Below are 16,216 nucleotides of genomic sequence, written 5' to 3'. Positions count from 1 at the left end.
GGTGGAACTGGGGGGGGGGGGGGTAATCTGTACCCCCAAGGGCTGCAGCCGGGGGCGGGGGGGGTGAGCGTGGCGCGGCCCCGGTGCGGGGGTGCCCCCAGCCACCTTCTCCTTCCCCCCCCCGGCCGGCCGCCATGAGGGGCCGCGGTCCCTTTAAATGGCGGCGCGTCCCGCGCGGCGGAGGGGGCGGCGGCGGCCGCTGACATCACGCGGGGCCGGGAGCACCTGCGCCGCCGCCCGGCTCCGCCACCGGCACCGGCTCCGTCACCGGCACCGCACCGCGCCGGGCCGGGCGGGAACCGGGCGGGCATCGCCGCCCCCAGGTACGGACCGCGCGGGACGGGCCCCGGAGACAGGGACGGCCCCCCCCGCCCACCCCCCCCCCTCCCCGCACCGGGACCCCCGCGGGGCCGGGCCGGCTGCACAGAGACCCCCGGCTCTGTACCGGGACCCCCGGGTCTATAAAGCGACCCCTCCACACACACCGGCCCCGGGAGCCCCCACCGGGCAGGGAACCCCCCGGACCGGCCCCCCCTGGTCCCGCACCGGGCAGGGATTTCCACCCCCCCCCCCCGTCTCCCGGGGCCGTACCGGGACAGGCCCCCCCCCCACCCCCTCCCCCCCGCACCGGCACCTCCTCCTCCCCCCCGCCGCCCCGGTACCCGGAGGCGCCCGCGGCTCCTACGCAGCGCGGCCCGGCCGGTGCCGCGTGACGTCACCGGGGATCCCGGGGGCCGGGGCGGGGGGGGGGGGGGGGCCAGTGTCCCCTCCGATCCGGGGAGCGCCCGGGTCCGGCGGGGGTTCCGGTACCGGTTCCGGTCCGACGCCGCCCCCTCCGCGCCGCCGTTCTCTGGGGTCGGTCCGGGGCTACGGGGGGCGAAGAGAGAACGAAAGGGGAAGCGGGCGGGGGGCGGTCCCGGGTGGGGGGGGCCGGGCCGGGGCGGGGGTGGGGGGCCGGTCCCGGGGAAAGCGGGGGGACCCGAACGGGGGGGGGGGGGGGGATGTGGGCGGCCCCGCGTGGGGATTCCCCCCGCCCTGACCCCGCCGGGGGCGGGGATCCCCTCCCACGTGGGCGCGCGGCCCGCCCCCCCCCCCCCCGTGACGCTCGGCGCCGCTCCCGGTGACGCCATCGCGGCGGCGGTGACGTGCGCGCGGGAGGGGGGGCGGGGCGGGGCTGGGACCGCCCGGCGGCGCGAGGCGCTTCCTGCCCTGCGCCGCTGAGCTCCGCTCCGCTCCGCTCGGCGGGCCCGGTGCGCTGCGGCCCGGCCCGGCCCGGCCCGGCCCGGCCCGGTCCGCGCGGAGGGGCCGCGCCATGCGGAGCCGCGTCCCGCCCCGCGCCGCCTGAGCCGGGCCCGGGGCGCCCGCCGGGCCCGCGCCGCCGCCTGCCAGGTGCGGGGTCGGGGCGGAGGGCGGGGGGTAGCGGTCCGCGGCGGCCGTTAACGGCCCGGGGGCGTGTGGGGGGGCGGTTGGGGCCCGGCGCGGGGGCCCTGGCGAGACGAGTATCCTCTCCCCCCTCCCCGTCTGCTTTCCCGATCTCGGTGAGACACCCCCCACACACACAGCGGCGCATCCCGGTGCCCGGCGAGACTCCCCCCTTACCGGCCGCCGGCGAGCCCCCCGCTCCGCTCCCGGTGAGGCGTCCGCGCCCGGCCCGGCCCGGAGCCGCGGGGAGCCCGGGCCCCCCGTCCCCGGTGGCCGGTGCGGTTCCCCCCGGCTTTCCCGTCCCGGACGCAGGAGGGAGACCGAGACCCCCGGTCCCCCCGACCCCGGCACCGTCCGTATCCCCCCCCCGTTCGGTTCCCCCGCCCCCTCCCGGCCCGGGACCCCCCTGCGGCGGCGGGTGGGGGCGGGGCGCTCCCCCCCCATCCCCGCGAGACCCGGGGGGGGAGGGGGGGTGTCCTTGCCGCAGGGAGCGGGGGGGGGGTTGTCCCCGCCGGCTGCGGCGCCGCGGACGGGGGGGGGGGGCCGGTCCCGGGGCCGTGTCCCTCCGTGTCCGTGTCCGTCCCCCCGCAGGAAGTGGCCGGGAAATGGCAGCCGGTTGTTGCGTCTCCTTGTTTTTGAAACGTCCTTTTTAATCAGGTCGCGTCTCGCTCCCGGGGCCACCCGGTGCTGCCGGGCCGGGGGGGCCGCTGGGCCGGGGGGGGGGGGGGGTTGGCTGAGCTCCCTGCCCGGGGAACGGTGCCGGCTAAACGTCACCGACGGCCCCCCCCAGGCCCGGAGCTCTGGCTCCCCCCCCCCCCCCGGCTCCGGGGTCGGTCCCTGCCTGCGAGCGCCCCGTGTCCCTGCCTGGCACCCGCAGCCACCGGGAGCGCGGTGAGCCCATGCCAGGTGCCGGTGGGTGCTGCCGCCACCGCCGGGTTTGGGCCTCAACACCGGGGTGAGCGGGTGCTGCCACGTCGGCTCTGCCCGCTCCGGTGGGAGCCGGAGAGCAGCTCCCATGCAGCTGCCTTGTCACCTCTGTGAGACCCCGGCGATGCTGCCAGGCCGGAGGGTCTCATCCAGCTGCCGGCTGAGTCCCCGGCCCTCGCCCTCCTCACCTCGCCTGCTCACGGCCGGCTCCGGTTACGCGCCGTGGCCCAGTTTGCGGCTCCGTGCTCGGTCACGTGCTGCCTGGCGGGGGGAGCAGGGCTGCGGCGGGCAGGAGCCCCGGGCAGGAGGCGATGGCCTCTGCCTGCACCGCGCCCAGCGCTGGCCGAGCTCCCAGGGATGCCGAGGGCGGCTCCGGCACCAGCAGGGCCTAGGGTGTCCCCACGCCGGGGCTGGGCCCCGTTTGTCCCCAGACCAAGGGCAAGCTGGCACGCGTGGCATTGCTGCAGCCCCAGGTCCCCATCCTGGGGCAGCCGCTCGCTGCAGCCGGTGCTGCCACAGCTGGAGCCCCGGCACCGTGGCTGAGCCGCTCCTGCCCGGCTGGTCTCCCCTCTCCCAGCCCCTCTGCCACTGCTGTAGTTAATTCCCACCTTCCCAGCTTTTATTTTCCCCTCTTGGCCGTGGCGCTTCTCTCCCAGCCGCACTCCCCGCGGCTCCCGGCCCCCTCCCCGCACTTGGCGTGCGTCCAGTCCATCCCAGTCTGCGGCGCTGACCTGTGGCCGCCACCTGTCCGGTTCTGGCACGTCCCTTTGCCGCCTCCTCTGACCTCCAAAAGCCGGCAGCGGCGTTCCCAGCCAGCGCATCACACGCGGGGTGGGACCGGAAAGGCTTTTTCTTTTTTCAGTCACCCTGTGGCTGGTTTCCCCGTGCCGGCCGGGGGGTCCCGGCTGAGGTCGGGGCAGGGGCCAGGCTGTGCCAGCTCATGGGTTGGGGGGGTGGCTGCGGGGCCATCCCAGGACGTCTGGGAGCAACGTGCGTGTGGCAGCCGCATCACCGCCCATACGGGTTTCTCTGGCGGATGAATCACCGGTGTCCCCGGCTGGCCAGGAGAGGGCTCGGTGGCCCCGGCCCCTCTGGCCCCCACCAGGGCACCAGCCGACAAGGGCGAGGAAGGGTGTGATGAAATCCCCGCCTGGGTTTCGACACGGGCCATGCCATGAGCTGCTGTTGAAGCGCTGCGTCTGCTGAGTTTGCGGCAGCGTTGGCCCTTCCGGAGAGGTTGGCGGAGCCGGCGCCACCTTGGCCAATGGCAGGTTCGGCGTGCATGGCAGGATGGGGAGACGCCAGCTATGGCAGCCCTATGGGGTGTCCCTGCGGGTCACCACCAGCGCCAGTATTCCAATCTCATCTGCTGGGCTTGCAGGGCCTCTGTTCGCCAACACCGTCTGCTCCCCTGCCCCACAAGCCAGGACCCCCTCAGGCGGCTGCCGGCTGTGCTGGTGGCACAGCAGGGTCCCATCCTGGGGCTGGCCCCCACTGGGAGCCCTCCTTCTGGTTTGGACAGAGCGTTTGCTGCTCCCAGGCGGTGAAGGTCACCAGCGGCTCCTGCCCATCCCTGGGCTGTGCTGAGCAGTTCTGGGGCTCCGGCTCCTGCTTGCTGCTGGCTGTGACATGAGGCCAGCCTGAATCCTGTTTCGGGCAGCTGCCGCAGAAAGTGTCCCTGGAGCTGTGCCTGGGGGGGGACGGGGCTCAGGTCTGTGCATGGGCTGTGCCGTGGGGCACAGGGTCCCCTCCGGCTGGGGGGGATTGCGCCTACGGTGGGGGCACGGGCTGTCACCACAGAGGCATTTCTGTCCCAGGAGCACGGTGTTCCTCAGGGAGCGTGGGGCTGTGCCGGGGCCCTGCAGGGTCACAGAGCTGCTCTTGGGGGGCCGGTGCTTCCTTGGGAAAATGCTGGAGCTCCCGTGGTCTAGCCCCATGCCGGGGTTCCAGCATGGCGGCGCCAGGGAGCCAAGCACTTGAGTTTAATGCGGGAAGAAGCGCGGGCGGGCGGCAAGCGGGGTTTCGTGGTGATGGCTGTCCCTGGGGATGCTGGAGCGTGGTGACGAGCTGTGCTCACGCAGGTGGCAGCTCGTCCCACTAGGGCTGCCGGGCCTGGGCCAGCTTGCAGCAGAGGCAGCATCATCTCTGCTGTGCTTGGGGCCCCGGCGAGGGGCACCGCGGTCCCAGGGGGCTTTCACCATCACTCACCCTCCCCAGCCCCGCCATGTTTCCCTCGAGCTCCAGGTTGGGAGCTTGCCCTGCCCTAGGCTGGGGACCCGACGCTTCCCTGGGCTCTCTGCCCGTGCTGGCACTGCCTGTCACAGGGAGCAGCTCTGCCCCGGCATGGGAGCGGAGGGTCCGCACACTCCCCATGGGCCCCAGCGGTGGGTGGCAGGGCCGGGTGCTCACCGAGCTGGCAGCCCCAGTCCCCGCTGGCGGTTGACCCTGATGTCTCTTCTCCCCTCTGCAGAAATGGAAACAAACAACCATTTTAACTTCACTGGCCTTTCCTCTGCACCCGCTGCCTCAGGACCGAAACCCACGCCTGCCTCAGGGGACAGCCCCTTCACCCACGGCTCCCCGCTCAGCTTCCCCCCACAAGGGAAAAGTAAGTGCCCCCAAGGGGCCAGCGCAGCCCAGCCCGGGGTCGCAAGGACAGAGGGCCTGCGGCCAGCGGCAGCTCCTTGCACGTGGGGCTGGGGCCAGGGGTCTGTCGCATGCCCACCATCGCCTTGGCCTAGAAAAGTGGCCGTGCCAGAACAGGGTCTCTGCGTGGATTTGGCTGGTCAGCTGATCCAGCGCAGCCCTGCCAAGCGCCTCGGCTAATCCCCGGCATCCTGCGGCTCTCAGCCCGATGCCGGTGAAGCCCCGCAGCGGGGCCAGTTTCACCGAGTGGGGAGCTGCGTTCAGGGGGTCTTCGGGAGGGTGCAACCGTCCAGCTCTGTCCACGTGCAGGTGATGGTCACGCTGGGGCGGGGGGGACACCGGTGGGACAGGGGACTTAATGCCTGCTGGGCCGCGTCATCCATCTGTCCTTAAACCCTCTCGTCCACCGTTGGTGGGGCCTTGCCAGCACCGCATGAAGGAGGGTGTCGAGATGCCCCCGCCACACCACTGACCCAGCTGTCTCTCCTCTGGCTCCCTTGCAGGTCTGAACGGGGGCATGAATGTCAATGGCTTCTCTACTGTATCTCACCCCAGTACTTCAGGGACCTTCACCTCCAGCTCGCCGCCCGCCGGCACGCCGCCCCTCCGCACCTACGACTGCCTCTGGGACTACGCGCCGTACCCACCCACTGGCGCCAGCGGCCTCAAGGACAGCAGCCCCACCGCCCCCCCGCTCTCCGGCCTCGGACATTTCCCACTCAACGGCATCGCCGGGGGGTCCCGGCCAACATCCCCGGGGCATGGCACTAACCTGCGGGGGGCCGGGCAGGAGTTCTGGGGCAACGGCACCCCCGGCCCCATGGGGCTGAACTTCGACTCGCAGGAGCTGTACGACTCCTTCCATGACCAGAGCTTCGAGCTGATGCAGAACGGGCCAGCCAGCTTCTACACGGCTGCCCAGCCCTCCCCCATGCTGGGCTCCGGCACCCAGCCCTTCTCACTGCCGCCGGGCCCGCCGGAGGAGCCGGGCGCTGGCGAGGGACACGCCGATGCTGCAGCCAAAGAGATCCCCCCTGCCATTGCGGAGAACGGCGGCGGGCTGGTGGGCAGCATGGAGCTGGAGGAGGCGCAGCCAGGTAGGAGTCCGGCGCTGCTGGCGCGGGCGGGCAGAGCTCTGGGCTGTGGCACTGCGGCCCGGACAGGCGGGTGCTGGATCCTTAGCCGGGACGGTGGGAGTTGGGCATCACGCTCCCTGGGGAGGCCCAGCCCCTCCGACCCACCTGCCCTGTGTCCCGGCCGAGGTTTGGCCTGTCGCAACTCAGAGTCGGTGTTGGGATCTCGTTAAACCGGGCCGGGCGCAGCCCGCGGCGTCACTGCCGGCAGAGCGGCGTTCCCCCCCTCCGTGGGCGCGAGGCCTGGGGTGGCCGGGTGCCGCGGGAGGGCTGGGTGCCGGGGGGAGGCCCCGAAGCCAAGCGCCCCGGTGCAAATGGCGGTGGCTCGTGCCGGGCGATACCCCGGGGCGGGGGTGGTCGGGCCTCGGGCTCTGTCACCGTCGCGTCCCGCTGCTACGGGGTCTGTTTTCAGTCGGTCGTTCCCTTTAGACTTGAAGATCTGCAGCTACAACGGGTCTGCCCCCGGCGTGGTGCCGCTCGGGCAGGAGGGGCCTGTCCTAGCCCCCGGGGCGGGCAGCGACTGCCTGGGGGACGCGTCGCCCATCGCCCCTCGCCTGGAGGACGCCCACATTCTCAGCGAAGACCCCCTGGAGCCCTTTGAGTCCCTGGCCACAGGTAGGGAGGCTGCCAGGAGAGCGGGGAGGGGGGGCGCTGGCATCGGGGCCGCGGCGGGCAGGACGGGCAGCTGCCCGCCCCCGCCGGCACGGCCATGGCCTGCGCTGCCCCGTGCCGGGGGGGAAGCGGCGCCCGGCCCCTCTCGGTCCCCTCCGGGCGATGGCGGAGGCCTTCTCCAGCGGCCTCGGCGGGCGGGCAGGGGCGGGCCCGCGTCCCCGCCGCGTCCCTCCCGCGCCAGCCTCCTCTGCGCTCCCTCCCTTCCCTCCCTTCCCGGCTCCGTGACGAGGCTGTTACTCAGCGCCTGAACTTCCGCGCTGGCGAACATCACCGCCACCGCCACGGCCATTTTGGGCTCCTCCGCTTCCCAGAGGAGGGGGGCGTGGCTGGGGGCGCAGAAACCCCTTAACCCCTCTTCTGCCGGCGCCTTTTCGGCTTGGGGGGGAGCGGGGGGGGGTCCGGCCGCCCCCCGCGCCCGCTGTGCCCGGCCGCCCCTCGGGAGCGGAGATGTGGGTCTGCGTGCCCTCAGCCCGGGTCCTGGCGCTCGCCCCCCCCTCCCCCAGACCCTGGCACCGGGGACCTCTACGCGATGGACGACTCGCAGCTGGTGAGCGACAAGTCCCCCCTGGAGGAGCCCCCCGACCTGGCCGGCCTGCGTTGCGCCGCCAGCCCCCCGCTCCGCGCCGCCGGCCCCTTCAGCCTGCTGCCCGCCAGCCCCCCGCCTGCCCCGCTGCTCACCGGCCCCAGCTCGCCGCCCACCCTGCACGGTACGTGCCAGGACGGGACGGGCCCGTGTGTCCCCCCCCTCCGCCGGCTGGCCGGCCGGCCGCTCGCCCCCCACCCCAGCCGGCCCCCGTGCCCGGGGGCGGTGGCCGCCCCGCCGGCCTTGTTCTGCCTCCGCGGCTGCCGCAGCACCTTTGTGTCCGGGCAGAGCCGGGGACCCCACGGCTGCGGCCGGTGCTGGCGGGGACCCCGCAGGGGATGGCCGGTGCGGGCACCTGCCCCTGGCTGGACGTGAGCCCCCACGGGGCTGTCTGGTGTCACGGGCAGAGCAGGAAGGCGGCCGCGCTCGGCCGGTGACGTCCCTGACCTTGGCTCCACAGACAGCAGCGTCGACCTGAACGGCAGCAGCCACGCGGGGCTGGAGGAGTCGGGGTCCCTGGGGCTCGACCCTCCGCTGGAGCCGGACTCCCCGGCCCCATCCGCAGAGGAGGAGGAGGAGGAGGAGGAGGAAGAGGCCGCCGACAGCTGTCCGGAGACTTCAGCCGCACCAGAAGGAGAGAACGAGGAGACTGCACCGCTGAGCACCTCGGCAGCAAGTAAGGCAGGGAGCCCCCTCGCAGATGCCCCCCTCCAGCCGGCGCACCCGAGCCCAGCGCCCTGTCCCCTCTCTCGCAGGTGATGTCCCCCGCCGGCGCATTGCCACCCAGGAGGAGGTGCGCTTTCCCCTGCAGCACGGGTACGTGGCACCATTCCCTTCCCTCCGTCCGGCCCCGCGGCCGCCCCGCGGCACCGGGCTGAAGCTCCTTGTGCCCAGGTGGAGGCGGGAGGTGCGGATCAAGAAGGGGAACCACCGCTGGCAGGGCGAGACCTGGTACTACGGGCCCTGTGGGAAGAGGATGAAGCAGTTCCCAGAGGTGATCAAGGTATGGTCCCCGGGAAGAGCGGGGTGGGGGCCGACCTGGGGTCAGGCCCCCCCGGCTCTGCCAGAGCCCCCTGACTGCAGCAGACAGACGTTGCTGTGAGCCGGGAGCTGTGAGGCCCAGAGTGCTGAGCCCCGCTCACGGCCTTTCTCCTCCTCCTCCCCCCAGTACCTGAGCAGGAACGTGGTGCAGGACGTCCGGCGTGAGCACTTCAGCTTCAGCCCCCGCATGCCGGTGGGAGACTTCTATGAGGAGCGGGACACACCGGAGGTGGGTCTGGGGGCAGCTGAGCCACCTTGTGCCCCCAGTGCTGTGCTGCAGGAGGTGACCCGGATTTGTGCCGCAGGGTCTGCAGTGGGTGAAACTGAGCCCCGAGGAGATCCCCTCACGCATCCAGGCCATCACAGGCAAGCGTGGGCGACCCCGCAATGCCGAGAAGGCAAAGCCCAAGGAGCCGCCAGCTGCGAAACGCGGCCGGGGCCGGCCTCCCAAGGTCAAGATGGTCGACTTGCTGAGCAAGACGGATGCACGGCTGCTGAAGAGGCTGGAAGCCCAAGGTACCCCCTCCCTGGTCCCGCCGGCTCAGGGCGGCTCGTGCAGTCCCTCGCAGCCTGGCTCTGGTGGGACCCCAGCAGCCGGTCCATTGCCACTCTCCCTCTCTGCTCTCACAGAGGTGCTCAGTGACGAGGACAAGCTAAAAATGAGCAAAATCAAGAAGAAAATGAGGCGGAAGGTACAAGCAGCTGCGTGGGGAGTGGGGTGGCTCTGGGGCCCCTCCAGGTCTGGGGTAGGGGCTTCTTTACTGCAGGAAGGCCACTGGGTCCCTGAGCTGGTCTTGCCCCTTCCAGGCCAAGAACAAGCAGAAGCAGGAAGCCAAAGCCCCCAGAGGGAAGGAGGCCAAGAAGAAGTCCAAGGTGAGTCTGCGGGTATGAGGGGGCCGGGAAGTGGGGAGGAGATGGAGCCGCTCTCCCCACACATCCTGGGCTCTGTCCTCAGGCCAAGGAGAAGAAGGGCAAACCGGAGAAGGGCAAGGACAAAGCGCGGCCCAAGGAGAAGAAGGGCAAAGGGGCTCGCAAGGCGGACAAGGGCCTGCTGGCCCAGCGGCGCCTGGAGGAGCGACGGCGGCAGCAGCTCATCCTGGAGGAGATGAAGAAGCCCACGGAGGATATGTGCCTGGGGGACCACCAGGTGGGCTGGGGCACAGGGGGCTCGGCTGGGCTGAGCCGCTGAGCTGGTGGCCTGCCCAGTGCCTTGCCAGCCCTGACCACCCCCTCTCCTCCCCTGCAGCCCCTGCCAGCCTTCTCCCGCATCCCGGGCCTCATCCTGCCCAGCCACGCCTTCTCCAACTGCCTGACGGTCGTGGAGTTTCTCCAGAGCTACGGCAAGGTCCTGGGCTTTGACCCGGCCAAGGATGTGCCCAGCCTGTGCACGCTGCAGGAGGGGCTGTTGGGAGTGGGCGACAGTGCAGGCGAAGTGCAGGATCTGCTGGTGCGGCTGCTGCAGGCTGCGCTCTACGACCCCGGACTGCCGCCCTACTGCCAGGTAAGCCAGCCCCAGCCCCTTGCCCAGCTGAGTTGGGGGTGTCAGCGCCCACGAGACCCTGGCTGCTGCAGGTTCAGGATGGGGGAGCCCAGATTTGGGAGGTGCTGCTCTTGCTGCAGCCTCCTGCACCCTCTCTCTGTGCCCAGCTGGCTCCTAGCCCCTGGCAGCCCTTGAGGTGCTCCCTTGTCTGTCCTGCTGCGCCGGCCTGGGGCTGTGGCAGGCAGGCAGCCCTGCCTGGCCCTGCCAAGCTGCCTGGGACACCCCTGGGCTTGTTCCCACTCAGGCTCCGGTTCCTGGCCTGGTTTTCCCAACCATGGGGTGCTGGTGTCCTCCTCTTCTTGTTTCTTCTCCTCCTCCAAACCGCCCTGTGGGGCAGGAGTTGATTCCCTGAATCCCCCTGCTCTGCTCTGCCCAGTCCCTGAAGATCCTGGGGGAAAAGGTGTCGGAGATCAGCCTGAACCGTGACACCGTCTCCGAGATCCTGCGCTGCTTCCTGACGGCGTACGGGGCAGGCGAGGACCTGTGCGACGGGCTGCGGACCAAGCCCTTCCAGGCACTGCCCCCGGAGAAGAAAGCCTCCATCCTGGCCTTCCTGGTGAACGAGCTGAACAGCAGCGCCCTCATCATCAAGTAAGCGCGGGTGGGGGGCAAGTGCGTCCTCTGATCCCGGCCCCCCCTGCCTGCGGGCACAGCGTGGGCAGCGCAGGCGTGTTGGTGCCCGGCATGGGCCCCTCTCCTTCCTGGGTGAGCTGCGTGGAGCCGCTCGCCGCAGCCAGTCCCCGTCTCCTTGCAGCGAGATCGACAAGACCCTGGAGAACATGTCCAACTACAGGAAGAACAAGTGGATCATCGAGGGCCGGCTGCGCAGGTAGATGGGTTGGGGGGGGGTTGCCTGTGGCTCCTGCTGCCTGCACCCGCTTGGCAGGCAGCACTGCCTGCCTACCTACCGGCTCGGGGGGGGGCTGCCCTGCTGGACGTGCTGGGTCCCATTTGTGGCCTCTGCACGTTCCCCTCCACGCCCCGGGTTTGGGGGGTCTGGGGGTGACTTTTCCAGCGCTGCATTGTAACCACGTGTGTCGGCCTGCCGGGGGGCACGGGCTGCACATGGGAGCAAGCAGCGGATGCCTCTGCTGTGTCTTGTCAGGTTGAAGGTCGCCTTGGCCAAGAAGACGGGACGTCCTGAATCAGAGATCACTGGCCTGGAGGATGGGCGGCGCCGGCGCAGCTCCCGCCTGACAGAGGAGACGGGCCTGGAGATGGAGGAGGAGGAGGAGAGCCGAGGACGGAAATCCCGCAGGGAGGAGGAGGTGGGGTGGCCGTGGGGTCCGTCACTCACAGTGGGGCAGAGGTGGGGACGTTGCGCTCGGGGGTGTCTTCCCCGCCCGCCTGCACTTCCCTGACAGGTCCCATCTCTTCCCCAGGCTGACACGTCTGCGTCCAGCGTCCCTGAACTCGAGAGGCAAATAGAGAAGCTGGCCAAGGTGAGCAGGCGGTGGAGGGCTGGTGGTTCGTCCCCCACTGCAGGGCTGCAGGTCCCATCACTGCTCTGCACTCTCCCCACAGAGGCAGATGTTCTTCCGCAAGAAGCTGCTCCATTCCTCACAGACACTGCGAGCAGCTTCTCTGGGCCAGGACCGGTACCGGCGGCGGTACTGGGTCCTGCCCCACCTGGGCGGCATCTTCGTGGAGGGCACAGAAGGTAAGCTGGGAAGGGGCTCCCGGAGGAGGGATCTCCTGGTTGGGAGAGGACCCTGCATCTCATCTCCTTTTCCTGCCCTTGCAGTGGCTGAGGCAGCACCCCAGGAGCCCCCGGAGGAGAAGGTGTCCCCCCACACCTCCCCGGTGAAGGAGGAGCCGGTGGATGTGCCCATTCCCAGCCGGACAAACTGCACGGCCTCACGCTGCCGTGGCCGGCCCCGGAAGAGCAAAGAGGAGCTGTCGCAGCACTGCGGGCCCAGACCCCCCCCTGTCAATGGGGTCCTGGAGGAGTCGGTGCCCCTGGGGCAGAGCCAGCACGACCTCAGCCAGTCCGCCTTCCTCTCCTGGCTGAGCCAGACGCAGTCGTCCCTGCTCAAGGACTCTGTCCTCACCCCGGACAGCAGCCCCGGCAAGGGGGACACGGGGCTCCCACCGCTCGAGGCCCCATTGGACCCCGCAGAGGAGGAAGAGGAGGAGGAAGAGGAGGAGAGTGCCCCGGAGGCTGCGGAAAAGCAGGGGCCCTGGTTCAACCTGCTGCCCCGGACGCCCTGTGATGACCGAGCCCCCCTTGCTACCTCCTCTGCTGAGCCCTCGCCGCGAGCCACCATGCAGCCCCGCAGCCAGCCCCGCAGTGAGCTGCCTAAGGGCTCGGCCAGACAGGTACGTGCTTGGGCCCAGCTGGGGCTGGCGGGGGGCTGCACCCAGCGTTTCCACCCCGGCCTGCGGGGACCATGTTGAGGGGAACCTCCCTGGGCAGCTGGGGGGGAGCAGGGTGGGACCCTCTGCCTGGGCACTGGACACCCCGGGGCTGGGGGATGCTGTCCTTGTGGCAGCACACCGGGAGCTCAGTCCTTCTGCCCCCAGCCCTCTGGGCTGAGCTCGTGAGAAGCAAAACAGCCGCAGGGCTGGGGGGGCCATGGGGTCAGGGACCAAGGAGCGGGTGTATGCCTGGCCCTTCTGACAAACTCCGTCCCCACCAGCTGAACGGTCTCCCCATGGACGACCCCACGGCTCCCCTGCTCGCTTCCACACCAGTGCATGCCGGCGCCAGGGCCCATGGCGCCTGCCCCAGGAGCCGGGGCAGCCTGGAGAAGCTCCAGGACTTGCCGGGGCAGCCCAAGCGCCGAGGGCGGCCCCCTACCAAATTCTTCAAGCAGATTGAACAGAAGTACTTGACCCAGCTGACGGAACAGCCTGTTCCCCCTGGTGAGAGCCCAGCCCAGCCCCGGGACCCCCAGGATAGGGGCTGCTGGTGTTGAGCTGAGCAGGTTGCTGAGCGCCGCGGTGCTGCCTTGCAGAGATGCAGAGCGGCTGGTGGTGGCTGCAGGACCCCGAGGAGCTGGAGGCAGTGGCTCGCGCGCTGCACCCACGGGGTATCCGGGAGAAGGCGCTGCACAAGCACCTCACCAAGCACAAGGAGTTCCTGCGGGAGGTCTGCCTGCGTGCCACCACCGGTAAGGGCTGCCCGCACGGGCTGGGGTGGGGGGCCGCTGTCTGTCCCGCTGCTGAGCCCACCCTCTGCCCCCAGACCCCATCTTCCACCTGCGCCCCGAGGCGGCTGGTGCCGCCGCCGTGTCTCAGGAAGCCCTGGCCCAGTGGTCGGTGATGGAGAGAGCCTACGAGACTGACCTCTCCGTCCTGCAGTGGGTGGAGGAGCTGGAGCAGCGCGTGCTGATGGCAGATCTGCAGATCCGGGTAGGTGCCGGGCCAGGCACTGCGGTGGTCTCGGCTGGGCACCCACCCTGAGCCTCTCTTCTCTCGCAGGGCTGGACATGCCCCAGCCCCGACTCCACGCGGGATGACCTGCAGTACTGCGAGCACAAGGTGGAGCCCCTGGAAGACATCACTGTCCGGAGCCGGCGGGACGGGCTGCCGCTGTGCCGGGAGCGCACCAACCCCCTGGACCTGGCGGTGCTGCGGCTGGCGGCGCTGGAGCAGAACGTGGAGCGGCGCTACCTGAAGGAGCCGCTCTGGCCCCTGCACGAAGTGGTGGTGGAGAAGGCCGTGCTGAGCAACCCCGAGGAGCTGAGCCTGGGCCCCACCGAGATGTGAGCCCCGCGCCCCTCCTGGCTGCGCCGCTGGGATGCGAGCGGCTCCGGCTGAGCACCTCCTTCCCGCTGCAGAGCCTACGAGATCACGCCCCGGGTCCGGACATGGCGGCAGACGCTGGAGCGATGCCGCAGCGCAGCCCAGGTCTCCCTCTGCATCTACCAGCTGGAGAAATCCATCGCCTGGGAGAAGTCGGTCAACAGAGTGGTGAGAGCCCGTGCCACGCCGCTGGGTGGGAGGGCCAGAGCCGCCTGCCGGGGCCGGCCACCGCTGGGTGATGAGGACCCCCGCGCCGGCGCGGCTGAGCCCCCCTCCCCGCAGACCTGCCTGGTGTGCCGGCGCGGTGACGATGATGAGCACCTGCTGCTGTGTGACGGCTGCGACCGCGGCTGCCACCTCTACTGCCACCGGCCCAAGATGACGGAGGTGCCTGAGGGCGACTGGTTCTGCTCTGTCTGCGTCTCCCGGGTAGGTCGCGGGGCAGCCCCCCACCCACCGGGGCCAGCAGTGGTGACCCCGGGCTCTGGCGGTGACCCCCATCCCCTCCCCGCAGGCAGGGGAGTACCGGGACCCCGTCTCGCCCCGTCGAGGCAAGAAACGGAAACGGGGGCGTCTTTTCGCGGGGAGCCTCGTGGAGGAGGAGGAGAGCCCGCGCCGCCGGCCGGCCTCGCGCCGCCGCGAGGGGCTGCCCGTGCCGCGCTACACGGGCGAGGGGCTGTCCCCCGCCAAGCGGAGGGGCGCGACGCTGCGGGGCCAGCCCAGCGACCTGACCTTCTGCGAGTGAGTAGAGTCGGGGGGCACGTGGGGGGGGGGGACACGACGGGAGCCGGGGCCACGTCACCGGGGGCTTCACCCTGACCCTGCCACCCCCCGCCTTCCGCCCCCAGGATCATCCTGATGGAGATGGAGTCGCACGAGGACGCCTGGCCCTTCCTGGAGCCCGTCAACCCCCGCCTGGTCCCTGGCTACCGCAAGATCATCAAGAACCCCATGGACTTTGCCACCATGCGCACGCGGCTGCTGCGGGGCGGGTGAGCGGGCATTCTGGGTGGGATGGGGGTCCCTCCTAGGGATGGGGGTCCCTCGGGGGCCAGCGGGGGTCCCCGGCCCCCACCGACAGCCCTCCTGCCCGCAGGTACTCGAGCTCGGAGGAGTTTGCGGCCGACGCCATGCTGGTGTTCGACAACTGCCAGACCTTCAACGAGGACGACTCGGACGTGGGCAAGGCCGGGCACGCCATGCGCAAGTTCTTCGAGAGCCGGTGGGAGGAGTTTTATCAGGGAAAACACGCTACTAATCCGTGAGCAGGGTGGGCCGGCGCCCCCCCACCCCCCCTTCCCCGCTCGGCCGGGGCTGGGGGTCGTCGTGTCCCCCCCCCGTGCCCCCCCAAGAACTGACTCCTCTGGAGCTGATCTCGCTGCCTGCTGATCCTGCGCGGGGCCCCCCCGGCTGGCGCGAACGGGCCCCCGCCCTGCGGCCCCTTCCCGCTGCCCGGACAGCCCCCCCTGTCCAGACCTCCTCCCACCCCCCCAGCACCACAAACTCACAGACTGTGTAAGCCAAAAAGAAAAAAAAAAGAGGTGTTTTTTTCTTTCTTTCTTTTAAATTTTATTTTCTAATTAAGAACAGAAACAGCCCCCCCGCCCCCCCCCCCCAACAAACGAGGGAAGCGAATCCTCCCCGCTGGGAATATTTAATAATAGCAATAGTTCGTAGTGAATGTGTCCGAGCACTCCTGTGCAGCGTCTACATGCATTAACGGCCAGTAAAGTGGACTTAGCCCCCCCCCCTCCGCCTCACCACCCCCACCCCGGCCGGGACCCCCCCGCCCGCGCAGACACTTTACGGGGAGGGGGACCCCCGGTGCAGCCCCCCCCCCGCTGCCCTCGGACCCCATGCCCGCGGCCGGGGTGGGTGCCAGCCCCTCCCCACCTGGCTCCAGGGACCAAACTGGGGAGGGCGGGGGGGGCCCCGGCAGCCCCTTTCCCTGCCTCCACGTCTCAGGAAGAGCCCGGCCCCCCCTCCCCGGCACGAGGACCCCCGGGGCTGGGCCGGGGTCCTGGCTGCCCCCGACTGGGATCCCTCAGGGATGCTATTGCAGGCCCCGGGGGGGGCCCGGCCCTCTGCCCGCCTCCCCCCTCCCCTCCCCCCCCCCCCAAACATGGACTTGAAGCCTCAGGCGGGTGTTTGCCCCCCAGACCCCTGCCAGGTCGAGGGGGGTTGCACTGGGTGGGGAGGGGGCCCCCCCGGCTGGTGGGGGCCTGAGCTGGGGCGGGGGTCCCCCCCCACACACTCCCAGGTCCCCCTTACGTGGTGGGCAGCCAGGGAGGGGGCTAGGACACCCCCCCCGCAGCCCCCCCGGCCAGGATATTACGGGTACTCGCTCTGGGGGTTCGGCGGCCGGCGGGGCCGTGGGGGGGCCCCGGGCGCGTCCCCCCCCGGTCCCACAGAGCACTGAAAACAACTCACCTACCTGGGCAGGAGGGGGCCCCGGCCGCGCCCCCCGCCCCCCCCGTCTCTCAAAGTAGCCTTTTTTCTATCAGA

The 16,216-nt window shown here is 71.0% G+C and overlaps 1 protein-coding gene across 1 annotated transcript; it reads left to right on the top strand.

The window, feature by feature from the left end:
• The first annotated feature begins 187 nt into the window (after positions 1–187).
• On the top strand, positions 188–15,267 carry BAZ2A (bromodomain adjacent to zinc finger domain 2A). The gene is made up of 29 exons (XM_075049697.1): positions 188–323; positions 4,820–4,957; positions 5,499–6,092; positions 6,558–6,743; positions 7,304–7,507; positions 7,844–8,059; positions 8,139–8,199; positions 8,278–8,386; positions 8,552–8,653; positions 8,730–8,940; positions 9,055–9,116; positions 9,232–9,297; positions 9,380–9,571; positions 9,671–9,925; positions 10,341–10,555; positions 10,719–10,793; positions 11,070–11,232; positions 11,347–11,406; positions 11,489–11,624; positions 11,709–12,283; positions 12,604–12,829; positions 12,922–13,077; positions 13,152–13,318; positions 13,388–13,671; positions 13,747–13,879; positions 13,994–14,140; positions 14,226–14,452; positions 14,560–14,703; positions 14,808–15,267. Exons 2-29 carry the CDS (start codon positions 4,822–4,824, stop codon positions 14,974–14,976), a joined length of 5,271 nt encoding a protein of 1,756 aa, XP_074905798.1. The 5' UTR covers positions 188–323; positions 4,820–4,821; the 3' UTR covers positions 14,977–15,267.
• Positions 15,268–16,216: the final 949 nt, after the last annotated feature.

This window comes from Buteo buteo, chromosome 17, assembly GCF_964188355.1.
Source record: "Buteo buteo chromosome 17, bButBut1.hap1.1, whole genome shotgun sequence".
Taxonomy (NCBI): domain Eukaryota; kingdom Metazoa; phylum Chordata; class Aves; order Accipitriformes; family Accipitridae; genus Buteo; species Buteo buteo.
This window is presented reverse-complemented; position numbering and strand designations above follow the sequence as displayed.